This window comes from Mesocricetus auratus, unplaced genomic scaffold, assembly GCF_017639785.1.
Source record: "Mesocricetus auratus isolate SY011 unplaced genomic scaffold, BCM_Maur_2.0 Super-Scaffold_4256, whole genome shotgun sequence".
Classification (NCBI taxonomy): Eukaryota; Metazoa; Chordata; class Mammalia; order Rodentia; family Cricetidae; genus Mesocricetus; species Mesocricetus auratus.
This window is the reverse complement of record NW_024429182.1, coordinates 132,356,605-132,383,349: the sequence shown is the minus strand read 5'-3', so window position 1 is coordinate 132,383,349 and position 26,745 is coordinate 132,356,605. Positions and strand designations below refer to the sequence as shown.

Here is a 26,745-nt window from a genome sequence, read left to right as displayed (position 1 = left end):
AACAAGAAGAAAGTATTGTTATCTAATGACCTGGAGTAGTGAGGGTTGTAGCTCATGGTAGGCTGTGTGCTTAACATGCTTAATATGTGCAAGGCCCTGGGTTTGTTCCTCACCGCTGCAAAAATGACAATGAACAAACCACTATAGGGACCTAAGCTAGGGCAGCACTCTTACTGAGGGTTTGACTCATGCAGTTCTGGCCTTCATTGCAGTCAGGGGGCAAGAGAAATTTTGTCCAAGTCACCTGTGACTTTCTTTACCCAGACACACAGAACAAGAAGTGATTGTTCAATGATATAGTATTGCACGCTATGTTTTGGCTTACTGCCTTAGGTCCAAAGATATCCTACTTCAGTTGCCCGAAGTTTGAACTATTAATTCAATAAGCAGATGAAAATTAGAACACAAAATCAATTGTTTATTTGTGTGCCTTTATTATGTGCTGTGTTAGGCCTTAATGCTAAGTTTAAAATGATCCCCATCATTTATTAAGTAAGGAAAATTAAAGAAAATGACTAGTAATTTAATTCAGATTCTGGTTTATGTTACTACTTTTCAACTTTCCTGGTTCATTAAAGTCTTTGAGAAGGGGATTGCATTAAATTTAGCTTTGTCATCCTGATATCTTACATGGTGCCTGAAATGTGACACTGAGCTATCACTGAGTGAATGATTGAACACAGAGGATGTCACTGTGCTTAGACTATTACCTTAGACATGCATTCATGTAGACAGACCAGCTCCTGGGCTTAGGAGCAAGAGAAAGACTGCTATTTCATGCTAGACATCTCAAGAGAAGTGCATCTGAGCCTATAATTGCAATTGTTATCTTAGTTACCATTCTCTTTGTCATTTGCTCATTATATGGATCCTGTTTTCTTAGCATTATATTGTATAGCTGCCAGTCATTTTGTGCTTTAGGAGATAGACAGTATTATATTAAACTGTGTTGCTGTGTGTGTGTTTCTGTATGTGAGCATATGAGGACCTCCTGGGTACTAGACTTTATGTAGAAGGGAGAGGTTTCTGAAGTATAGTGAATGAATCTGCATCACAATGAACCCCAAAGGGGCCCCTTGCTACCTGTGAAAGATTGTAACCTGGGTGAAGTTTGAGGCGATTTATTCATTTAACTGATTGATTGAAACAGTATTGTCACCTGGCAGTGGTGGCATGCACCTTTAATTGCAGCACTCGGAAGGCAGAGGCAGGCAGATTCCTGTGAGTTCAAGGGCAGCCTGGTTTACAAAAGTGACAGCTATATTTGTCTTGAAAAACAAAACAAACAAGCAAGCAAAAAAACAATATTGTTCAGGCTTTCTTTCCCTCTGTCTTTCCCGCTGTTCCCCTGAGGCAGACAGGACTTTTCCTGTCTCCCTGTCCTCTCTCTGTCTGTGTGTCTTTACCTCTTTTCTCTTTCCTCCCCCACTCCCCTTTCTAATAAAACTTCTCACTTAACCTCTGTCTGCCCAGCATGTTTGTCCCCCACCTCGATCAACCTTGCCTGCCATGGAATCTGCCAAGGTTCACCATGAACTTTATCATAACATTTACCTTCTAACTTTTTTGACTTGGGATATATTCTTTTGCTAGGCTAAAAAAAATTGGCAAAATACAAAGTTAAGAACTCTACATTGGGCCCCCTTCCCCCTTTTTAATGTATAAACAAAGTTTGGAAAGTAAACTGGAAATCACAGAATGAGGTTATTGTCAGTACAGTTTAGTGAGCACCTAGACTTGTCTGTCTAGGTATCCTCCTTTTGAGAAATCTTAACACAACTTTACGCAGACATAGTGTGATCATCATCACAGCACTGCTTCCAAATATGTGTAGGTTCATACTAAGGAAAGCATTTGGTGTTACTCCCTGTCATTTGATTCCAGAGAACCTGTGCCAAAGAATACAAACACTGAAGGGAGAGAACGATGACAGTGTTCAGGCCTCTGGGTCTTGTTGTCCTTGATGTCCAGCTAACACAAAGCGGCAGAACTTCCTTGTTGCTAACCAGGTTCCAGGCATGCCTCTGACACCTGAGCTCACGTCCTTGGCTGATGTACCTTATAGGTCAACCCTCACAGCTCTGTCAGGCAAGGGACTAATTTGTCTTCATTTGACAGGTGAGAGAACTAGTAAGAATTAAGGAAGCTTGCCCAGTGTTGGGCGGCTCTCAAAGACAGAGAGGCAACTGCTGTGCCTGGCTCCTGTACTGTGCTGTTAGCCACAAAGCAACATGCCCACCTAGCTACACTGGTGACATTCACATATAGATTTGGGCTTCGGAGGGCAGACTGAATGTCAGTCAAGAGAAATTTTTCTAATGAGATGAAAAGAGCCATGTTTTTGGCTCTGCTTTTATTCACAACAGTGACAGATTTTGAACCCACTTGAGGAAGAACTTTCAATTTCAGCTGCCAGAAAAGGGAATGTCTGAAGAGGTAGTGATTTCCTGTTGCTGGCTTTGCTGAGGGGCTGGTAGAATGCCAGCAGCTTCGTGATTGGGATGTAAGATTTGCTGTGAGTGGGGCTTGGTGACCTTTGCTCTCTTCCCTCCCTGAGGCAGGATCTTTTTCAAGATCCTGGAGGTGGGAGCGAGAAGATTGAAATGCTATGACTAACTATAATGGATTGCTTTGTTCAGCAGGTATGGAATGCCCGGTGTTGTTTGGCAGAGGTTTTTTGTTTTGTTTTTCGTTTTGGGAAGGGTGGGGGAGTGGTGGAAGGGTGGGATTCTGCCCTTACACAATTTCAGTTTATTCAGTGAAGTGCTTTAGTAGAAGAGAACAAAGGTTGTGAGGGCTCAGGATTGTCACCTAAGTCAGATTTGGGGTTCATCAAGGAGTGTCAGCAAAACCTTCGCAGGAAGTGATTGTCATCTGAATTTGGAGTGTCAGCTAAGCCTGGGCCACTGTTCTGAAAACCCTTCGTCGGCTCAGTTCATTCTTCCCCTTCCCAAGTACAAAACCAACAGCACTTCAGATACAGAGATCGGATAATGGGTCGATAATGAATGTCCTAATTATCAGATCTCTTGTGGTCATATCTGGGACGTATACATCCTCAGGCCATCTGGAAAATGACTGTAGCTTTGGTATCTAGCTCTCTTAATTTATTTGTTGCGTATTCATTGTTTGTACCATTTATATATTGTTCTTTTCTTCTGCCTCAACCTACATCTCATATCCTCAGTTGGGTCATATATCACTTGCTGGCAAAAAAGAAAACAAAACTGCCTTTTAAAGGGCTCATGTAATACCCATTTGAAGATGACTTCCTAGATGATTTAGGCTGAGTTTTATAGTATTTTAATACACAGATGCGCTGTTTTAGAAGATCAATGGACTGGTAACATGCCCTTGAACCTGCCAAAGGCGTAAACAACTGCAGACTTTAGCATTAGGCTTGAGCTTCACCTAGAGCCTTCGCAATGTACAGCAGTGCATTTCTTACACTCCTGCTACAGACCAGCATGATGCTAACTGCTCACATCAATCTTTCCACTGGTGCTTAAAAGCTCTCTGAACTTAAATAGAGTCCTTCTTAAGTAGGCTAAACTCTGAGGATACTGTAAGATTTGCTAACACTCTGCCTTGCTAACTTGTGTGAATCCAGGCTCTTTGCTGCTTCCCAGATACTTTGCTCACTATTTGGGTCTTTGTCACTGTTGCCACACATTCTCTACTTTCACAACCTATTCTGTTCCTTATTTCACTGTGATTCTTTCCCCAGACCTGCACTGTAGCAGCGGTCCTGCCCCCTCGGGTACTGCACTTATGTGGTGCTTGGATGACAGGCTGTGTGTGTGTGTGTGTGCGTGCGTGTGCGTGCGTGCGTGTGCGTGTGCGTGTGTGTGTGTGTGTGTGTGTGTGTGAGAGAGAGAGAGAGAGAGAGAGAGAGAGAGAGAGAGAGAGAGAGAGAGAGAGAGAGAGAGAGAGAGTGAGAGAGAGACCTGCACAGTCACCACCAGGGGAAGCACCACACGTGTTATTTATCTAACACATCCTCCTCCTACTTGCAGTTACAACTCTTAAAATTAGGGCAAATCACTGTTGACAGTTTACTGTATACTATTCTTGAGTGCTACAAGCCCCATGCCCAGGGAAGTCTTCTTGCGCAGGTAAACTGGAAGACTGGTCTCCTTGTTTCAAACCATGTGTTAAATTACATAAGACTTTGCCTTGAACTATTTTCCAAACTGAAATTTGTGGGAAAACTTGTTTCTGTTTACCAAACATGTATTGACTTTCTAATTCCATGGGGCATTAAAGATAACATGTATAATCTTTTTTGTCACCCTTGAATAGCAAAATTTTCCCTCCCTGTACCATCTGGAGACATTCTCTTTATATTTCTTTTCTCATTTTTCTTTCTAGATAGAAGGGTTTTGAGAAAACATCAGTGATTTCTCCCAGGCCTTGGTAGAAACTCTCAGCTAGCTCCTAATTTACACAGTTTTGCTAGCATGCTTTTGCTTATTCCACACTGAAGCCAGTTTCCGATGCTTGTCATGAGCATTCCCTGTTACTTACCAAAGTGCTGTTCTGGAAAGCACTGGTGGTGTGTTCGATTCCTCTGTGGCCCAGTGTGCTGAGTGGGGAATTGGAGAAGAGATTGGAGCCAATGTGAGCCATCCCTAGCACACCACCTCTCATGACAGAGCCAGTATAGGAGCCATCTCCAGGAAAGTCCGGGACCTCTGAAGCTTTACAGCTTTTAATAGGAGTTTCTCCTTCAAGATCACTAATTTTATTTTTTTTACTTTATTATAGAAAAACCTCAGAGATAAAAAACAATTATACACCAAAGAACCACTAATTTAAGTGTAAAGAAAAAAATGTGTTTCTTGCATCACTACTCTTCATAAGCCTATGTGAGAAGAGGTTGCTTTGTGTACTCTTTCTTCCCTGTTTTAAGCAAGGCTATTTTTATGATAGCAACTTAGAACACCCCGCTCCTCCTTTGAAACATTAGGAGCAGGCCACTGTTGGGTGAGCAGACAGCACTATCCGTGGACTGCTGCAGCTTGTCGATGAGAGTAGTCTTGACTGTGATGGACACGTTTTCTGTACTCATGCTGACACTGAGTGGGCCCCCTGGGCCCCCTAGATTGCTGCAGCATTGCATATGTACCGCCTTCAGACAGGAACCCTAAACACATCTAAGCTGTGTGTTAGGTAATTTAAGAATTATCATGTTTAGGTAGTCATCCGTAATGCATGAGTCAGCAGACTTTCCGTAAAGTGCCATACAGTAAATGTTGTAGGACAGGTGTATGTTATTATGTACTCAGTTTTGCCTTTGTCCTGTGAAGCAGCCAAAAGCAGCACAAGAATAAAATTTCAATACAATTTTATTCACAAAAAAAAGCAAGATGTCTGTGTCGTCAGGGGCTGTGGTTTCCCACCTCAAGGAGCCATCATGTGCACCCTCCATTCCTTTGTCTCGTCTTCGCTAAATTCGAAGACTGGATGTTTTACTCCTGGCTGCATTGGTAAGAGTCCAATTGCTAGAGAAGGACTGTTATGGAGATTGGGAGAGATAGTTGGGTAGGTAGGTAAGAGAGAGATAGCCAGGTAGAGAGTTAGGTAAGAGAGAGACAGTCAGGTGGACAGATAGGTAGAGATGGAGACAGAGATGAAACTGGCAGATGGTGCTAGCATGACTACAGTGTCCTAGTCCTGCAGCCTTTATCCTTTTTTTTTTTTTTTTACCATGATTGTCTCTGCCCTTTCCCAGGAACTCCTATTATGTGACTTGACTTGCTTATGTTTAGGTGGTTTTCATTTGAGTGTAACTACATACAAGTATGAATGAATCATAAATGGTGCAGCTTGTGACTTTCTGTAGCATTGTTTTGAGAGTCCTTTTTCAGATAAATTGGTTGGAGTGAGGGTGGTACAATATGAGGCTAAGCAGAAAGTTGGGTTAGTGTGCAGGAAGGTATTTTCTGTCTGTAGTGGAAATTAGTTCAGTTATTTTAGTCATATAATTGAGAGCAGAGGGGACAGAGGTTGACTATTCAGTATCCTAGATTGTGATAAGGCAGTTGGTAAGCTCTCGTGGAACGAACTGTAGGTAATTTCACTTGTCTAGAATGCAATTGAATCTTTAGTTCAATATTGCTACTTGTTCCATGTCACTATAATATATTTCCATTTATGAAAGTTTGTAGAAACAAGGACAGAAGACCTTTGTGGCTGGGTTCCACATTTGCAGATTCAGCCAATTCTTGATGGCAAATCTTCTAAAAACATGGTAGTGAACATGCACAGTTTCGTTCTTGTCTTTACTCCCTGAGCAATACTGTGCAGTGACACAGCACTTTCATTGTATTTGGTACTTCAAGCCATCGAAGATGCTTTAATATTGGGTGTGCAATGCCCCACCATGTACATAAGGAACTTTAACATCCATCCACAGGGTCTGGGAACCAATCCCCCACGGGTGCGGAGGGACACTTGATAAATTTCACATTTATTTCTGTTTTTAAAGTCTTAGAGTGTAAAAGTGATTTAACCTTTTTGGTGCCAAGTCCCTTATTTCTGTAGTAGAGAAAACATCTGCCTTCTTCTCATATATACTCTCTAAAGAATCAGCACAAGCACCGAGAAGCCACCAATCCCAGATTATACTGTTCTCTGTGTGTCAAGGGATAGCTGTGGCAGTTCTGTGATTACATTCTGCCTGTGTGTATCCAAACAGTCCTCATCTCTCAACTCAACTGGCTGCTTGACCAGATTGAATGACTGTCTTCAGCACTGCTCAGAGCAGTTTGAGTTCCGCTGCTGCTGGTTTTCTGTTGGGAATATCACCTATGCACATTAAAAACTAAGCTAGAGAATGTTGGGCTTCCTGGAGGAATAAAGTTGGTGAGCTTGGCTTATTTGTTGGTTTGTTTTGTTGCTAGTCTAACCTAGAGTCTTTGTGCATGTTTTAACACTGAGCTGCGTCCCCAGCTATTGCTTTTTAGGGACAGTCTGTCCGTGTACTCGGGCTGGTCTTGTAGACTCTGGGTTCTTCTGCCTCTGCCTGATAAGTGCTGAGTTACAGCCCTGCATCTGATTTAGTGAGCCGCCTGTACATCATTTGCTCTGCTTTCCACTCACACCTCTGGTTTTATTCCTTTTCAGTAAACCAGGAACTCCGAGTTAATTTCATTCCTTCATTCATCACTTTCTTAGCATTCACCTACTATGTACTAGGTACTGTCCTATGCACTAAAGTTGCATCGCTGAACAAAAAGTCTGTTTTCCACCACCAGTAAATGTGTACTCCTGGCCGTGAGGCAAGCATTAACTTAAAAAGTAAACATGTGATCAAGCTGTAGCTGTGATGAGCACTGGAATTGCAAGTCTATGGTGCTGTGATAAAGGAGATTTCATCAAGGCAGGGAGATTATTTTAAAGCATTCTTGAGCACAGCCACTGTCTCAAAGGAAAAAAATCTTCCAAGACAGAGGGGCATGTTCAAAGACCCATAAATGGAAGCAGTGTGGTATAGAAAGGGGATTCATAGAAAGCCATTGTGGGTAGAGCAGGAGGGTGAGGAAGACAGCTGAGCCGGACTTGGCACTCAGGGCCGTGAGCCATGTGAAGGAGGCTTGTATTCAGCATGGAAATTTTCTCAAGTGATTTGAGCCAGGAATTTGACATGAGCATAGGAATTAAACCCTCAGATAAATATTAGGGGTTGTTCTTAAAATTAGACTCATGAATTTTTAGGAGCATTGAGTAAAATTTATTCATCACCACTCAGATTTATTGTTAACATTTTTCTTAGAGGAGATTGTTGAAACTAAAGTTCCATTCTTCATGAGGTAGGTGTTTGGGGATTGTCAGCAAGCAGGTTCTGGTCATCACTATGAAAACAGTTTTCAGGTAATTGGAGGTGTAAGTATCCTGGCTTTCTGCTGTGACACTTAAAATATGCTTGTCTAATTGCATTGCAGGTCTTAAAGTGATGATCAAGCTTGCAATTCCTTTTCGAGAAATTGCTCCTTCCAAAAGCTTGTGAGCGCTCTTGTGGGAGTTTCTAATATTTGTTCTTCCAATCCTCCCTTTTAACTCATTTATTTTAAAGTTTTATTGTTTCCTCGGTTACAATTTGAGTGCAGAGGTTTTATGGCGTATATTGAAAGCAGTTTTGTTTGCTGTAAAGCAGATGAAACTGGATGCTGGCTCTCATCCCTTACAAAATGATCAAAAACGTGATTGTTAGAGCATGCCACATCTTAATAAAACACAGGTACTCCATCACAAATTTCTCAGGAACACCTTTGGACCTAGTTAACTAGAAGCAGTGCAGCAGAAGCCAAGTCCCAGGCTGGGACCAGCCTTTCTGGCTCAGTCAGCTGAGACCCCAAAGCTTCTTGGGCCTCATTCTGTGCCATACCCATTAAGGATACAAAGTCCTCCAAATGCCCATGAATGCCAGCAGCCAGTGGCCTCTCCTCTTCACAGCTGTTTCAGATGCCACCAGTCATGAAGTCCTCCAACAAGGGCACACAGTGGTTTGGGTGTTTGCTTGTCATATTTGTAGCTCACTGTGTTTTTTGTTTTTTTTTTTCTTTAGGAGAAATCGTTGTAAATGAAGTCAATTTTGTGAGGAAGTGCATTGCGACAGACACAAGCCAGTATGATTTGTGGGGAAAGTTAATATGCAGTAACTTCAAAATTTCCTTTATTACAGATGACCCAATGCCATTACAGGTATTTATTTGTATACTATGTAGTTTTGTTAAGGCCTTAACTCTAAGCAGGATATTTTGTTTTATAAATAAGAGATATGGGAAATTGTAAAAAATTATCAATAAATTGTTAATGTTGGAAATATACTCTGTAAAAATGGACTTGGCCTGGCGGTGGTGGGTGCATACCTTTAGTCCCAGCACTTGGGAGGCAAAGGCAGGGGGATCTCTGTGAGCTTGAGACCAGCCTGGTCTACAAGAGCTAGTTCCAGGACAGGCTCCAAAGCTACACAGGGAAACCCTGTCTCGAAAAAGAAAAACAAAAGCAAACAAACAAACAAAAAGGAATTGATAGACTTAAAAACAGGACATAAATTTGTGTGGGTAGGTAAAGGGTGATGGATCTGGGAAGAGTTGGGAGAGGGGTGAATATGATCAAAATACATTGTACAAATTCTCAAAGAACTAACAAAAATAATTTTAAAAAATCAAAATAAAGTGAAGGAGGATGTCACAACTTGCTTGAAGAATAGTGGGTTTTGTGGTTTTGGTTTGTTTTCTTTTGGTGTGATTTTAGAGACTAGACTAAGTCTTTGTGCGTACTCTGCTATTGAGTTACATCCCCAATCCAGAGTCTCACTGTGCAGCTCAGGCTGGCTTTGAACTCTTAATCTTCCTGCCTCTGTCTCCCAAGTACTTGATTGTGACTCACACTAGGCTTAGTGAGATGATTTTAAGAACTCTGCTTCATTTATCCTCTGGAATATCCTGGTCATATATTCTCTTCAGTAAGGGAGTTATTTCCTTTCCTCCATTTTTAGAAATGTGTTTATAAAAAACTATTCTTTTTGACTGATCATGAAGAGAAAAATCTCAGTTATTTGGCATATAATATTATAGATGTTGAACATGTTAATGATTTAAATAACTAGCTCTTCTCCCAGAAACTTGAATTCTACTTTATAATGTATAGGAAGAGTGAAAAAATACTGACTCAATGTTTCTTTAATAACCCAAACATTTTTTTGAGAGATCTATGTGTAAGTTTTATTTTATTTCATGTAGTCATTCACTAATTTCCAATATTTTCTGCATATTCTTGTGTGCGTTAATCTTCTGAATTATATTTAGACTAAAATTAAGGTAGTCACAAAGCTTGGTATGGCAGGGAGACAAGCTCATCTGTGTGGACTTGTGTTTCCCCTTTGATTTTGGCTTCACTGAATACTCTCTGACCCCAGACATATTGAGCAGGAGAAACCTTAAATCCAGGACCAGTGATAGACCAGTGCCTTGCTGACAGCTGTGTTTCAGTTTGGAAATGATCAGGAAGTGTTTTCTACGAGGCTGTCACTCACCAAAAGCCTTCTCTACTGCTTTCTCTTCATTCTTGCTGCCGAATTCTGTCCTTTTTATAGGGTCTCGTGTACCCCAGGTTGGCTTCACACTCCATGTGTAGTTGAGAGTGACCTTGAACTTCTGATCCTCTTGCCTCTACCTCCTGAGTCTTGGGATTACAGATGAGCTCCACCTTGCCAGACTATTATGCAGTGCTAGAAATCAAACCCAGGACTTCTACCTATATCCCAAGCCCAAAAGCCTTTTCTAAGAGGCATGAGAATCACAGTTTTAAGGTGAACGTGAGCCATACACTGTCTTTAAACAAAACAAACCTTCTTTAAAAACTGCAGTAATTATTGTTCTAGATATACACTTCCCATCCTTACTCTCTTATAGAAGTCAGATATACTCATTAAAAATCTCATCACCTAAGGTCCCCTTTCTTTTATTATTTTATGACCAATTCATTTAGAACTAGGCATACACTTGTTTGCCTATAAAGAATTGATCATATTACAATTCTCAGATTATAATAGCATTGTGGTGTATATTTTAATTTCCCTCTGTTAGAATAAAAGTGTGGGAAGAAGGTGTGTAGTCTATGCCTATAATCATAGCACACAGGTAGTTGAGGCTAAAGAGTTCTCAGGAGTTAAAAGTCAGCCTGGGCTACCTACTGAAACCCTGTCTCAAAACTCAAAACATGTGTCCTCCCACCACTGCCTACTAATGTGTGCCGTGAGATGCCATTCCCTTTGGATGAATGGTCCTTGCTACACAGCAAAGGGTTTTATGCTCCTTGGCAACAGTATACTGTTTTTGTTTTTGTTTTTTAATCACATTAAAAGCAAGACTTGCTATTACCATTTTGAGGCCATTGAGAAAAGAATTCACATGGATTTCATTTTTTTATTTCAGAAATTCCATTACAGAAACCTTCTCCTTGGAGAACATGATGTCCCTTTGACATGTATTGAGCAGATTGTGACAGGTATGTGGCATTCTGCAAGTGCTCTCTCTGAAAGTTGAAGGTGAATGTGATGGCTGCCCTTAGAGGGTAGCCTCAGCTACTTGAGAGGCTGAGGTGGAAATCTCACTTGAGTGCCAGAGCACAAGGCTGTCCTGGGAGGCACAGTGAGATCATTTTATAAAATGGAATTGGTCTCTAAAAGTTTATTGAAATCCAGAAGTATTCCTTGAAGGACCATAGTCCTAAGTATTTGAGTTAGAATTTTATTTCTGTAGACTTAATTTTACATTTATTTCTTTTTAAGTCCCAAGAACTCAACAAACAGAGAAGTCAAGAAATTCTTGAAAATTGGAGATTTTTTTTTAATTTATAAGTTGTGGTCTCTTTTTAATTAAAAATTCAGCCACTAAATGTATCAATGCAAAGATCCTCTAAAATATCACTAGAATCATAGAACTATCCCTCCAAAGTTCTAGGAGCCACAGATAGATATGAAAAGCCAGCGTCCAGCAGTGGGGTCTGCTCAGGCCATGTGCTTCAGTGCTGGTCTCTGCTGCAGAGTTGTTTAAAGGTGTGAAGAGCATCAGAAAAGAACTGTGTCACATTCCCGCCTCCCCTCCTTTTCTTCTTCAGTGAATGACCACAAGAGGAAGCAGAAGGTCCTAGGTCCCAACCAGAAGCTGAAATTTAATCCAACAGAGTTAATAATTTATTGTAAAGATTTCCGAATTGTCAGATTTCGCTTTGATGAATCGGGTCCTGAAAGTGCCAAAAAGGTAATGCTACTAAACTTTATCAAATTCTGAATTCTATACTGTCTTAGTATTTTTAGTTATTTGGAAGTTGTTTCTAAGTATAAGTATTTTTATTTCATTTATTGTGTATGTGCATGCATGTACACGTGTGGCAGGAGTGGGAATCCCTACTCCTGAGGCTTGGCTGGAAACTCTTTTCCCTGCTGAAGCCTCTCCTGGCCTTGCATACATTTCTTAATTGCTCAGATGTTTAGGGGAAGTTGTCATTAGTTATCTCTTTAAGTACAGTTAATGCCAAGAATATAAGGGAACTATTTTCTTGTATTAGTTGATAGCTACTTTAAAGTAACCTATGCATTTTTATTAAGCACTAAAATATTAAAGACTCATATAGAAATATGCATATTTTGTACTTTTTGTCTGTGCTATCCAGTTTCTTTGGTTAAAAAATGTTGAAAACTTGGAGATCTACTATAATTGCAATTCATGAGGCTTTTAATTTAGTACCAGAGAACTGTGTGAACAAAGTGAAAGCTAGACTCTGGCTTCATAAGGATTGGGTAAATGTGTAGTTGTAGAAGGGGCCTAATAATTCGTGATTTAAAGAAACCTTAATGAATGAATTTTACTCTGCAGAGGCAACTCCAAACTAGACACCTTTTAGTTGACTTATTTCTCCCTCGACTTCCAGGGAATGTTTACTATTTACCCTCGCAGTAAAAGTCAAGAGCAGAAACCATTTCTTTGGTTCCTTGTTTTAGTTTTGCCAGTAGATGAAGCTGGTAGATCACCTGCCCCTCTGTTTGGTATGATGCAGAAGATGCCGAAAGCTACAAGGATTACCGGGAGAAAGCATGCTCCCTTGTACAGGGACAGAGCAGCAGTGTCCTAATGGACTAGGACTGAAGCAGTGCTAGCCTACCAAGGGTGTTATCAGTTTTCATGCTCAGCAGACTGCAGTCAAATTCTTATTGTTGCCAGTTAGGGCTGTCAGAAATATCTTAAGGCAGCTAGCTCTCCTCATACCCTTTGGTGAGGCGGTGGTAGATTTGTCTTTAGAACCAGAGCCAGCAGTTTCTCCACTGGAAGGCAAGATTGGGATGGATATCTAAAAATGTATGGCTGCTGGGACTGGAGCAGAGTGACAGTAGTATGTCTGAGATGTTTTTATCTTCAGCCAACATAACCATCATATGAACATTCAGCTTGGTAACTTTAGGCTCCTTTTAGTGGTTGGATTCTGCTTTTTGTGATGTTGACATTTTATGTCAATATGCCCATTCTTAGGGCTGAACAGGTAGAACACTACAAATAAAATATTTAGCCAAGGCACTTTCTCAAACTTAAATATATACTTGTAGTGTCATTGACCAAGAAAGTTAGAACCAACCTATAAAAACTTTATCACCATGATGTGCCACATGTTGAGAGTAGGGATACCACAGCACTTGTGAGATTGAGTTAATAGAGTGTTTTACCTAAGTGATCTAGAGTTGATCTAATTTTCTTTCAGAAAGCTTAAAGCTCTACCAAGCTTACTGTATTTTTCATAGGATATATTCAGTGAATGGAAGTCATAATTATCTGGTTGTTTTAGCATACTTGCTGATTATGTTTTGGTGTTTATTCTGTGACTATGAGGAAAGTTTCATTTTTCATTTGCTCACATTCTTCTTGGATGTCCTAGTTAGGGTTTCTATTAAACACCATGACCAAAAGCAAGTTGGGAAGGAAAAGGTTTGTTTGACTTACACTTCCATATCGTAGTTCATCACTGAAGGAAGTCAGGACAGGAATTCAAGCAGGGCAAGAACTTGGAGGCAGGAGCTGATGCATTGGCCGTGGAGGGTGCTGCTTATTGGCTTGCTCTATCTGCTTTCTTATAGAGCCCAGGACCACTAATCCAGGGATGGCACAACCACAGTAGTCTGGGCCCTCCCCCACCAATCACTAATCATCCTACAGGCTTGTCTACACACTGATCTTGTGGAGGCATTTTCTCAATTGAGGTTCCCTCCTCTCAGATGACTTAGCTTGTGCCAACCTGACATAAACTGGCCAGCACTGGCTGTGGGAGGGGGGGTGTCATTGGATAACTCCTTCACAATATGCTAGGTTTTCAAGATAGAAAAGAAGAGTGGGCTGTGGCTTCTTTCCCTAAAGAGTGAAAGTCTAGTCAAGAGGAATCAGGGACAACTGAGTGTGAAGGAACGGTCACAGTGACCATGTGACAGATGTGCTAGTGCCAGTGGGCAGCCACCAGCTGAACAAAGCACACTGAGCATCATAGCCAGGCCTCTGACAATTCCTTTCCCAGTGTCTTACAACGAAGTACTCCTTGTCTGCTGTGCAGTACTGAGGAAGCTGAGGGGGAAAAGGAAGCCGTGGGAATAAAACAGAGGAAATCTCCCGATTTACATGTTTTAAACACAGAGTTGTATATGGCTAGCAAAGCTCACTGGTTTTTTAATTTCAAGTGAAGGTTTTTATATCAATTCAGTAGCAGCTGACCGCATAGCATATACCTGTAGTCCCAGTTACTGGTAGATTGAGACCAGAGGATCTTGAGCTCAAGGTCAGCCTGTGCTGCAAACGTGAGATTCCACCTCTGAAAAAACAATGAATCCTGCAATTATGACTGTGTGGACCCACCGTCCCATTGACAGTGAAGCAGAAGGATTACCTGAACTCAGCCAGGAGTTCAAGGCTGGCATGAGCAACACAGTGAGGCCCTGTCTCTAAGAACAGTCACGGTGAGCATCAGTTGGGAAGTGAGGGCTCAGCTTATTTGCTTCCTGGGGTCTTTAATGTGAAGTTTCCTATGGAAAATGCTTTGATTTTTTTTAAGTTCTTCTAAGAGGATCAGGTATACGCTTGGAATTCTATGATGCATGAACTGTGGCCATTTGTTTGTTTGTTTGTTTGTTTGAAACAGGAATGCCCAGAATACTGTTGGCTCACTGGTCCACATCTTGGTAAATGTTACTCTAACACTGTCTAATTGACTCTCTTTCAGTTGGGTCATGACTAAATTAGGTTACTTTGTGCAACTGTATCACAGTACTCTTCATCTTTACTATCTTTGTGCTATGATGGGAATTATATTTGGTGAAGGTCTATCTAAAGAAAGGAGTTTAGTGATACAGAATTGGATATTGTCATCATAGAAACTTTGAACCACCATTTCCTTTTGATGGACCCTTGCTCAAAACTGAGGCTGAAAAAAGTACGAAAAGATTTTTAATTGAAATATCTTAGATTACTTTTAATGATATATCACTTTAAAAATGCATGGTAGGTGGATGGATGGTGATTGAATTAACTATCAGATATCTCTATTTTATTTTTGGTTAGAAATGAATTTCATCTAGTTCTACATTAGGGCTGGAGAGATGGCTCAGTAGTTCAAGAGTACCTCTGCTCCTAGAGGTACTTAGAGGGGACCTGAGTTCAGTTCCCAGCACCCATATCAGGCAGCTCAAAACTGCCTGGAACTTAAGCTCCTGGGAATCTCATGCTCCATTCTGGTCTCTGTGGACATTTTAGGCACACACAAATATACAGTTAAAAAACAAATAATGTTGGCGAGCCTGTAATTCCAGTATTTGGGAGGCTGAGACAGAAGAATACTAAATTCAAAGTCAACCTGAACTATCTAGTAAAACACTTAAAAAATTTGTCAATGCTGACTGTGATTGTGTAGTCCAAATGTCAACCTCAGGATCTATCCACCTTGTTTTTGGAACGGTGTCTCACTGGCTTGGAGCTTGCCAAGTAGCAGGCTAGGTTGGCTGGCCAGTGAGCCTCAAGGATTTGCCTGTCTGCCCCTCTGCACCTCTGGAATGACAAATGCTCATTACTGCTCCCAGCTCTGTGTGTATGTGTGTGTATGTGTGTGTTTGTGTGTGTGTGTGTGTGTGTGTGTGTGTGTGTGTGTGTGTGTGTGTTTGAGATAAGTTTTCTCAGTGTAGCCCTGGCTGTCCTGGAACTTGCTATGTAGACCAGGCCGTCCTTAAACTCAGAGATCCACCTACCTCTGCCTCTGGAGAGCTGGGATCAAAGGTATGCACCACCACCTGCCTCCAATTCTTACTGTGGTTCTGGAGATCAAACTCAGGGCATTATGTTTATGCAGTAAGCATTATGTGGACTAGTTTTCCTCACTAGCCCTGGTTTCCATTTCTTGGCTGGCCTGGATCTCATCATGTAGCCCAGGCTGGCTTGAAAGCGATAATCCTGTCTCAGTCATCCATATGCTGGTGGGATCGCAGATGTGAGTACACCTGGCTCAGTCTGTCAATTTTGCCTGAAACCTAACACACCTCCTTGGTCTTAAGCCAAGGTAGGGAACTTGGTTTGCTTGCAAATGTGGTAGAGCTGGAGGTTCATCATCCCTTGGATTTGATGTCTCCAGTGCTGTGCTTCAATTGCAAGATAAATCAACTATGGGTTTTCACTTTAAAAATTATTAATTAAGGAATATCTGCATAATAAGAATAATTTTACATGTGAACAAGATCTTATAAAGACTTCCAAGGTCTCTTACAAGTAGAAGCCAGGAATTTGGACCTAGGCTTTTAAAACAGTATGTTGGGAAAAGTGCAAAGCAAAAGACATCAGGCTCTCTCCTTTGGGTGATCCACAGAAACAACACGACTCTACTCCAGATAAGCAAGTATGCATATACCTGTGCCAGACAACAGCTCATGTATGCTTATAGTCATGCTCCGGAACAGCAAATTCAATCTGCAATACAGGTTCCCTTCCTTCTTAGAAAAGCCCTGTCCTGGAAGTCACTAAACCAAGCTTCAGTTCCACAGTGTTATTTGCTGCCTTTAAGTGTGCATGCTGTTTGGCATGCCTGCTTCTAAGCTAGTATGCCACTGTGTGAATTCTAAAGGAGCTTTGGAAATAGGCTGTCTTGGGTTTTGCTTCACACATGGGCTTTGTGCTCTTTTGCTTCATAAACATGTTCTGTCATTAATGATTTGTGTAAATGGGCCTATGCAGCTTTTTAATTTTCTTAGAAAAAGCAAAAGACTAGTTATAGTGGTGGGTAGATTTTCATGATTACACTAGTAAGTGATCTGTCTGCTAGCATGTTTAGTGCCATCACTGCCTGTCCAGAAAGTCACAAGTGATGCTACAGCATGCAGAAGCTCCGGTTTCTTGGGCTCCATCCAGGAAAATTTGGTAAGAGTCATGTGTACTAGATATGACTATTTACAAGTAAGTAGGGCTGCCTGAGAGGAGCAGTGAGCATGGCAGAGGATGTGGCCTCAGTCAGTCAGACACAATGTATACAGGCATACTTTTGTCTGACCATAGATGACTAAGGGAACCTTGGAAAGATCAGAGTTGTCTAGTGAGTAGGGCCGTTTAAGTATATGGAAACCACAGCAGATCACCAAGACAGCCAGGTAATTATCCATAAACACTTTTTAGAAGACAGTCCTTACGTGTAGATTTCTAAAATTCAGGGAAGCCCACAGAGGTACCATAAAACACGTCTGGCTTCAGGATGTAGTTACAGTAGTATAGCAAAATAGGGCAGCCGTGAAAAGTGCATTGAGTGTCTGTATGAAGAAAACATGACTATGCAAACCTTGTCAAGGCATAGATTGAGAAGTTTTGCTGCTAAAAGTCCTTCAAGGAAGACTGTTGTAGTTTCTTCTGTTGTTGTGATAGGTACTCTGATGAAAGCAGCTTAAGGGAGAAAGGGGCTACATCTCACAGTTCTAGGTTAGGAGCTTGAAGAAAGCATCAGGTCACATTATACCATAGTAACAAGAACAGAGAAGCTTGCCTTTCCACTTGCACAATCTGAGATCCCCTGCCTAGAAAATGGCTCAGCCACAGTTTAGATAGACTTTCCCATATCCGTTAACCTAGTCAGGCCATGTCCAGAGGCTTGTCTGCTGTGAGTCCAGGTTCTGTCGAGGTGACTGTTAACACTAAACAGCATACAGGTTGATGTACAGGACAGGAATTACAAAGAGGAATATAGGTAGTCTTATAAAGTTGTAAGTGGGACCCTTACAGGATGCTCTGCGGTTAGGCACCGAGAAATCAAGGCATTAGAAATTTTAGTAAGCATTTCCTTACATTAAAATCTAGTGGCAAGTTACGTCTCCTTGGTTTACATTTTAACTTTTTATGATAGGAAATGTTATCCTCTGGAAGATACTTTAAAATATAGTTTAGGCAACAGGTTGACAGATACTTAATAGTTAATGGAATTTGCATTGATTCACTCCAAACACCACTGATTTGAAATGGGCTAACAACGTATCTTTCTTGCTCATTGTCAAAAGTGTATCATTCTGGTTATGCTTCATCTCTAAGTTATATATATATAACCACTTTAAGAAAAGGCCATTTACCTTCTTGCTCTACACATGCCTTAGATTTCTTTTTTCTTCTATGTTCACTTAGGGCTGTTTTCTTCCTCAGTCTCATCCATGGCTTGTAAACCTGGAGCACTGTCCTTCATTCTGTCCAATAACCTTTGAGAATAGTAGTGCTTCTATATAGAGAGTTCCTTTGATGGTTAGGCATGCTCAGTTGTCAATACTTAGAACAGCTCAGGTGTTTACACCATTTCACAGATGAGAAGTCCAAGGCTATGAGAAAAGAACAAATTCACACAAGTCATAACAAGTGCTTAGTAGAGCTCGAACTCAGGTCATTATTGTTGGTTTGCTGGCCCATGCTTTTCTAGTTGTAATCCATTTCACTGGGATGCTTTTTAAAAATATACTTCTCTGTGCCAGCCATGTCTTTATCTGTAGCTAGATATAGATACTCCTAATTTTAAGTTTTTGTGGCTGTTGTTTGGATTTAGATTTTTTTAATCCCTGAAGATTTTTAAAGTCCACTAAAATTGAAACTTTGGGTTTTGTTGTTATTGAGTGGATATGTTGTTACTGTCTTTTTCTGGAGAACTCTTCTTTAACTTTCAAGTTTTATTTATGGATAAAATTATTCCACTTAAAAATTGAACTTAGCAAATACACACTGAATACACACAATGTACTAATTAAAGATTAAACAGTGCCTTGGGGGCACAACAATGAATGAGATACGTGGCCTTAAATAGTTCTTTCATATTCTAGGCCAACAGAAAAACATGTAAATAGTATCTGTAGTCACTGCCCCAGGATGACTCTCCCAGTGACCAAGGCCTTATTGTACATTTCATTTAAATAAGTATGTTAAATTCAAATTCTAAATGTAGAATTTTTCCTAGGTATGCCTTGCAATAGCTCATTATTCCCAGCCAACAGACCTCCAGCTACTCTTTGCATTTGAATATGTTGGGAAAAAATACCACAATTCAGGTAAATATGAAAATACTAAGTATTGTGACTAACTTTACATGTGTCCATTTTATTTGTATGTTTGTTAGAGTTTTAGTGAGTGTAGGGTTATTGGCTTCATAGCTGCTAAGAAATAAACACTGTGCACTAAAAGAGTTACTGTTTGTCAGTCTCTTGGAAGTGACCAGGCAGCCATAAACCCTAGTTTGTAGGAGTCAAAGTAACTCTTTTACTGTAGGCACTGGTTTGTATTTTATGCTCAATATTTTATTTGGTAGCTCGAATTTTAAAACTGATAGAAAACCAAAAGATAGCTCAAAACCACAAAATCTCTGGCAAAATGTGATTTTATAAAACCTTTTAGAGAACTTTGTTAAGATTTTCAAAATACTGGCTTTCTGAATAAGACCAATGGAAAGAAGATGAGCATTCATCAAAAAATAGATATACTCTAGACAGTTTTGTGGTAATTAGTTTTGTCTACTTTTCTGTTAGCTATGACATCATCAAGAAAAAACTTAGATTTGATCATGTCATTCTGTTTTAAATAGTGTGTTCTAGATAATGTAATTCCTAACAGAGTCCATGTATCTCCTGTTAGCCTTCCTGTGGGTTAGTGACTGGACAGTGACAGCTGCCAGAGTACATATTCCACCACTGTTCAGGAAGAAAACTTAATGAAAGATCCATTTGTCCCAGTGTGGTCTAGGGCAGTGGTTCTCAACCTGTGGGTTGCAACCCCTTTGGCAAACCTCTGTCTCCAAAAATACTTACATTATGACCCATAGCAGTAGCAAAATTACAGTTATGAAGTAACAGTGAGAATAATTTTATGATTGGGAGTCACCACAATATGAGGAATTGTGTTAAAGTATCGAAGCATTAGGAAGGCTGAAGACCACTGCCCTAGGGCTTATAGATTATTAACTGTACTAAACCTTTATACTTCTTACCTTAAAGCACAAGGTAGTAATTTGCATAACTTATGATTCAAACACATTTCAGTTCACTCTGGTGTCATGGCATATAAATGTGGCATTAGCGCTTGGGACAGAGATGCTTTAAGACCATTTTCATGACTTTGAAAGGTGCTTAACAACACTAGGGATGATACATGAAAATAACGTCTCCAAACAGCTTCATTTTCTACTTCATAGAAATTGGTTAGCACAATATTTGTGTCTTAATTTTTCTTATCCATATGTACGGTAATTATAATTTAGTCTTGAACAGCAGTTATTTTTGAAGTTAATATTTTTATGTACATTCACTCCCTATCTGGAAACAAACATAAATCCTGAATGTCAGCCACAGAGAAGTGATCACAAGTTCAGTAGTGAGATATCCTGTTTTAAGACAACAGCTAGTATGAAAATTTCCAGTCAGTCTTGGAAGCCTGCTTCATTTTGCTGTGGCACAACCTGTTTCTTCATGCTGCTTTTTCTGATAGGAATGATTTGGTGGCTAAGTTAGTACTTTTGCAAAAACATGATGGCTTGGGCTTGTCAAGTACAGTTAGCTGTACAGTTGGTGACCTGACACCTGATTGAGTTACTTTTTGGATCCTATCTCCTTCATTTCTTGTGGGCATCTTCAGTCTATAAAACTGGAAGTCCTTCGTGTTTTCTTATAAACCAGTCCCTCTTCTCTTCTTATAACTGGCTGATGCAATTGGATGATTAGTAATTATTTAAAACATTCAGGATCACTTTTTAATAGTAGACCCTTCTAACTCTTCCTCCTTCAGCGAATTCTTCATAAGCATAGTTCTGGCCAAAGTTTTACTCAGATTCCTCATAGGGTAAATCCTTTAATATCCTCCATGCTGTTACAGAAGCATAAAGTGCATCCCTAAGATCAAGAGAAGCCTGAAATTTGCATACAGTGCAGCCACAGTTCACTAATTTGTGAGTGAAAGATGCTCATTTACCTTCTCTTGAACCTCTGGATAGCACCTTGATCACTGACTGGATTAAAGAAGTCCCCTTTTCAGGCAGGTAGGTGGCAAAGGTGTCTCCACAAATAGGATCTGAAGTTGGAGACTGTCCCCTGTAGTTATCTGGAAAAGATTCTCCAACTATCTTAGTCAGTGTGAGGTTTTATTTCGTGCCCAGCATCAGATATGTAAAGACCATTTTTGAAAGGATCAGTAGCCATCCACACACTTGAGTGGGCATCATAAGGTACAGGGCAGTGTGTAGCTCCATAGGCCTCAGAACAGCTGTTGCATACAAACTCCTAAAAATGCTACTGTATTCCAGAGCTGTCCCATTAAAACATGTACATTTTTAGTGAACTTTATTAATTTATCATTTTTAGTAATATAGTCCTTAAATTGGTTATTTTAGAATTCATTTTAAATGCTTATTTGAAAAAAATGTAGTATGCAACTATTTGGAACATTATAGGAATTGTCAGTTTGTTGTTTGGGCACTTCTAGAGTTCTCAGTGTGACTATAATGATTGATCTTGTCTCTTTAATGCTAGCTACCAAAGCAGCAGAATTCCTATAGAAACAGCCATGTTTGCCACCTCACAGGCTCTCAGGGTCAGAGTCTCTGCTAAGAATAACCTCAGTATTTTGAGGTTACCTTCTTTACCCTTCTCTATGACTTCTAATTTCCACTATACCACCACAGTGGTAGGCTTTCTTTGCATGCATTGACCATTCTTACTATCTTTCTTGTTACATGAGATCATACTGAGTGCCAGCGGAGGAATCAATTACATACAAGCTCTAAAATAATGTCACATTCTAGGACTAGCTATCTAAAATACCATAGAAAATGCCTAGTGCCTAGGTTCATTTATTCTGTTGAAGAGCTCTGTGTAAAACCTGTCAGGTAGCCATCAGGAAATCCAGGTCTTCTAAGATACACACTTTGACCAGCTTGCAGCTGCAATCCTTCCGAATGGTCCATGGAGAGAGCAGGCCTTTAGGGCTTTTTAGGAAACACTAGAATTTGCGGTCTGTGCCTCAGATTGCTTATCTATTATCCACTGCATAATGAACTCACTCCAAAGAAGACACAGACTAATGATAGTGTAGTCAGTCCCAGCTGTTGAGAAACCAACAAGAGATACCAAAATAGCACACATACGTAAGACCCCGTAATGTTCTCAGTGTATGTTCAGAAAAATCTGTGTATTCATAAATAGATCTAGAGAAATAATCTCAAATAGTAGAGCATCTTCATCATGATTTCAGAAATTCAGAAAACTAAACGTGAACTCAGTTGGGGATTTGCTGCTGAAGTGCTAACCCCCACAAATGTGTTCCTCATATCCATATTCTGTGATGATTGTCCTTTTAATGGCCAAAGCCTGTGGTAGGTACAGTGCTGAGTACTGCAGTGCTAGCTAGCTAGAAGACCAGTGCTGAGTAAAGCAGTGCTGGCTAGAAGGCACCATTTTTGTCTTTGGTTTTAATGTTAATGCTGTTTGCTGCTGGTTCTGGGAAATACTCTACATCAAGTGAAAAACGTGTCTTAAAAAAAGGAAGGAAGGAAGGAAGGAAGAAAGGAAGGAAGGAAGAAAGGCAGGGGTTGAGCCCTACCAAGAGTTTTTCTAGACTTACTGACTACGGGGTTTCCCTTAACATTTAGTAGTATGATGAGTTGCTTAATGCTCTGGAACTCTGTATTAAGAGTCACCTGAGGTGAATCGGCCAGCACACTTTCTAGGTGCTATGTTCCATAGAGGAAGAACTGGAGTGGAGTGGGGTGTGATGATATAAGCTAGTTAGCATTATAGTATACCCGAATGACTGACAGTAGCTTTTATTTAATTTTCCTATAGTTTATATGTAAATAGCCACTGGGCCTGGTGAGTGGTCCCATTCCCGAGTAGCACAGATATAAAGTCTAGCCTCGTAATCTGTAGCTGCTCTTCCGCCACGGCTGGCTTTCCTGCTCCCGTTGTATGGATTCCCTGACGCTTTACCACCATCTCATCTCTGCTCAGCATGTCACCTCCTCCTTACCTGTTACCTGGCACTTTTGACACCTTCCTCAGGACTCTGTTCAGATGTTGTCAAGTCAGGATAGCTGCCTTGCCCATACCTTCTGTATCTTTATTATATGTAGTTTATTCAGTGCTCATAGTTTTTATGCCCACTCCTTATTGTCTTGATACAGCTGTCGGAATAATAGATAGAAAACTTACCTTTCTATCTCAGGCCCTAATAGTTCATCATAAGTTAATAATGAGAATTTAACCATTGAGAATGGGGTGCAGCATGTTATTATGATAATTAAGCATTTTTTGCATGGCTACAGGAAAGAAAAAAGTCAGAAACAATGGTAAATAAACAGTTATATGAGGGATCTCTATGGCCCAAAGAAGTCATTTCTATTTGATTCTTTTAGAACAGGAGCATCACTGAAAGGCTGGGGTGAGAAGCCAGTATCATGAAAACATTCTTTTGTGTGAAAACTCCATTGTTTTTGGTGTAGTATAGCATCAGGTCAGGAATGTCAGCCTAGGAACTGCCACTTACGCCTGTGGTAGTGAGGTCCTGGGCACATCAGACTGGGTAGCACAGCTCTTCTCCTGTTTTCAGGTGCTCCCAGGCAGTAGGTACGCTCCTGTTTCTGGAAACACCCCTTGCTAAGGAAGTAAAGTCTAGACCACCCCAGCCTCCCCATGTGGGTCAGCTTCTCCAGCTGAGTAGTCACTCAGAGCCAAGAGTCATCTAGGGAACACATGTGAGCATGATGCCAGAAAAACAAACTGTTTTGAGGACTTGAAAGCTGTTTGGGTGAACCCGTGAACTTCCTATCCCAGTGTGAATAAAGTAAGCAGATGACAGATTTTTTACCCCTCAGTTTGCAGCAGTGAGATGATAATTGAGGCTCAGAAGTAGTTTCAAAATGGAAGGTAACTGAAAAAATAAGGACAGTAAATGAAGACAAAATATGGGCAACAGACATTGTTCATTATATGAGGATGGGCCTAGTGGAAAAAAGAACTGTGTGTGTGTGTGTGTGTGTGTGTGTCACAGTAGCACTAGCAGCCAGCAGGGTAGCTTGAAAGTCTTCAAAATCAAGTTGGTCCACTCGCCTTCAAGCACAGAGGAGAGGGAGCAGTAGAACAGGAGAGGAAAAGGCGTCTGTACAGCAGGAAGGAGCGGGCAAGGACCATGGGAATTGTGATGCAAAGGTTTTTAGACAGATACCGCAGGAGGTCACATCTCAGGTATGCTTGTGACAGAGGATAGAGCAAGCAAATGCTGCCTTAGAAGGGATAGTTCACCAAAATTAATATTGCTTTCCCCGCAGCCAACAAAGTTAATGGAGTATCCCCAGGAGGTGGAGGAGTGTGGAGTGGAGCTGGCAGTGGCAGCAGCCAGAGGACACCACTGTTTGAAACTTACTCAGACTGGGACAGAGAGATCAAGAGGACAGGCGCTTCTGGGTGGAGAGTTTGTTCTATCAATGAGGGTTACATGATATCAACTTGGTAAGTCTAATTTTAACTTTTAACAAATGTACACACACGCACACCTGGAAAAGAATAATCCAACTCTGTTGCCATTGATAAGCTTGCCAGTTATGGTTAATACCTGTTTTAAGTAAGGTTTAAAGGGTATTTTGTTTTGAAGTTAAGGACTTTGTGATATAAACATTTGAAAGATGTTGGCACTCATTTTTTTTATTATCATTGGTAATCTAGTGAGTGTCTGTTTACAGTTTTCTTATAACTGTCTTTTAAAGTTGTTTTAAAATTCAAGAATGCTTTTCCTTGAATTTGAGTGGTGTGTCCCATAGGCCTTTTAATGTACAGTGTTCTCATCCTACCTCTGTTATACTTACACATTTACAGACAAGACCAAGTTGTTCTGTGGAGCTGCCCACATTGCTGGTTTATCTCTGTGCTGTCCTTTAACACGCTCTTCTGCATCCTGAGGAGTAACTGGATTCAGACTCAGTGTTTTTGTAAGAATACTTCATCAGGAGGTGCTCTGTCCCCTGTGCATCCCATCTAGTCTCTGGCTTGCTTGCCATGCGTGTACTTTCTGAATCTCTGGCTAGTCACTGTATCTGTGTGAGCACTTACAGTGCTGAGCGTTTGACAGGCCTGAAGGCTGTCTCCTTATTCTGTCTAGTGTAAAGTTCCATGTTTTATATCATACTTTCAGTGTCCCAGAATAGTGTTTACAGAGTGAGAAGATGGCTACCTGTATCTGCTATTTTATTAATGGTTGTTCTTCGTTATATCCTAACACTGCCATCTTTCTAGAATCCTTTTCCCCATCAGCTCTGAGTACCATGAACTATATATATAGTTCATATTTAAACAAATAAAATATGTATGCATAAATATACATAAAATATTTCTTTTACTTAGCAGTTTTTAGACTAGTGATCTGGTGCCCTAGAATTCTTTAAAAGTGACCATGAATTTTTGTTTCTTTGTTTAGCATAATTTAGTATTGGTGAAGTTTTGAGAATGTTCTGAGACCATTGTAGTCTCCATTGGCTTGTTTATAATCAACTTTCCTAGGGGCAAAATTGTGCTATCATGTTGTCACTGGTTGATCCTCTACAAGGAACTTCTCCGTGTACAGGTCTGGGAGAGGCATTTGGATCATGTAGTTTTTATCTTCTGCTTCCCTTTGGGTTTCACCTTTCCAGTCATCTTCTGCCAGTGTATGTCCTGAGAAGCACATGGCACAGCAGGGCTAGGTCTGCCTCTGTCTACCCACTAGGTTATGTGGAGGAAAGAAAAGAGGATGTTTTAAAGAGCAGTGGGCTTCCCCACCAGTAACTGTGTCTGGGTAAAGAGGGTAGAGGAGGAAGACAAGGAGGACTGTGAGCATCTTTGTAGATTCACAGGCTGTCTTACGCACTGTGCTATTGCTGTGAAGAGACATCATGACCAAGGCAACTCTTATAAGAGAAAGCATGTAACTGGGAGCTGGCCTACCCAGGCTTAGTCCCCATGGTGGGGAGCATGGCAGACAGGCACCAGGGCAATAGTTGAGAGCTACATCCTGATCTGTAGGCAGACAGAGCACACTAGCCCTAGTGTGGGCTTTTTGAAGCCTCAGAGCCCACCCCAGTGGCACACTTCCTACAACAAAGCCATACCTCCTAATCTTTCTCAAATAGTACCACGCCCTGATGCCTGAACATTCACATATATGAGCTTATAATAGGGGGGCATTCTTACTCAAACCGCCACATAGGCTTTGGTTGTTTTTGCTTGCCATCTTCTTTCCCACGGCCTATCAAGGCATGGATGCGTAAGTAAAGATGCTTCCTAGAGGGTAATAGTCATTTTAGAAAATACTATAAATCGTTCTGTATTTTTCTCATGTTAAAATTTGAATTTTATGAGAATTGACCACATCATACATATACACTGAGATGGATAGGATTATCAGTGCCTCCCATGATGCCATTCAACTAAGTGGGGTGTACATTAAGAGGAGATAAATCACACATTTATGGGGTCCATAGAGCACATCATTGTGTTTTAAGTATGGGACTTTTCTTCCTTTGTTAAAAATCAGTTGTGGTGGTGGGGTATATGTGTCCATGTGGGGACCAGAGAACAGCTGCAGGTACCATTCCCTAGGCTTTGTGTACCATTTTATTTCAAGATAGAATATGTTAGTGACTTAGGCTAGGCTGGCTGGCCAGTGAGCTCCAGGAATCTACTTTCCTCTGCCT

The 26,745-nt window shown here is 40.7% G+C and overlaps 1 protein-coding gene across 2 annotated transcripts in view; it reads left to right on the top strand.

The window, feature by feature from the left end:
* Positions 1 to 26,745, top strand: part of Mtmr10 (myotubularin related protein 10) — a 53,171-nt gene that overhangs the window by 3,519 nt on the left and 22,907 nt on the right. For both annotated transcript variants that reach the window (XM_005084405.4, XM_040730876.1), the window contains 5 exons: positions 8,570 to 8,706; positions 10,944 to 11,016; positions 11,629 to 11,771; positions 19,000 to 19,090; positions 24,349 to 24,529. In XM_005084405.4, coding sequence (XP_005084462.1) covers positions 8,570 to 8,706; positions 10,944 to 11,016; positions 11,629 to 11,771; positions 19,000 to 19,090; positions 24,349 to 24,529 — 625 coding nt within the window. The remainder of the gene's footprint in view (positions 1 to 8,569; positions 8,707 to 10,943; positions 11,017 to 11,628; positions 11,772 to 18,999; positions 19,091 to 24,348; positions 24,530 to 26,745) is intronic.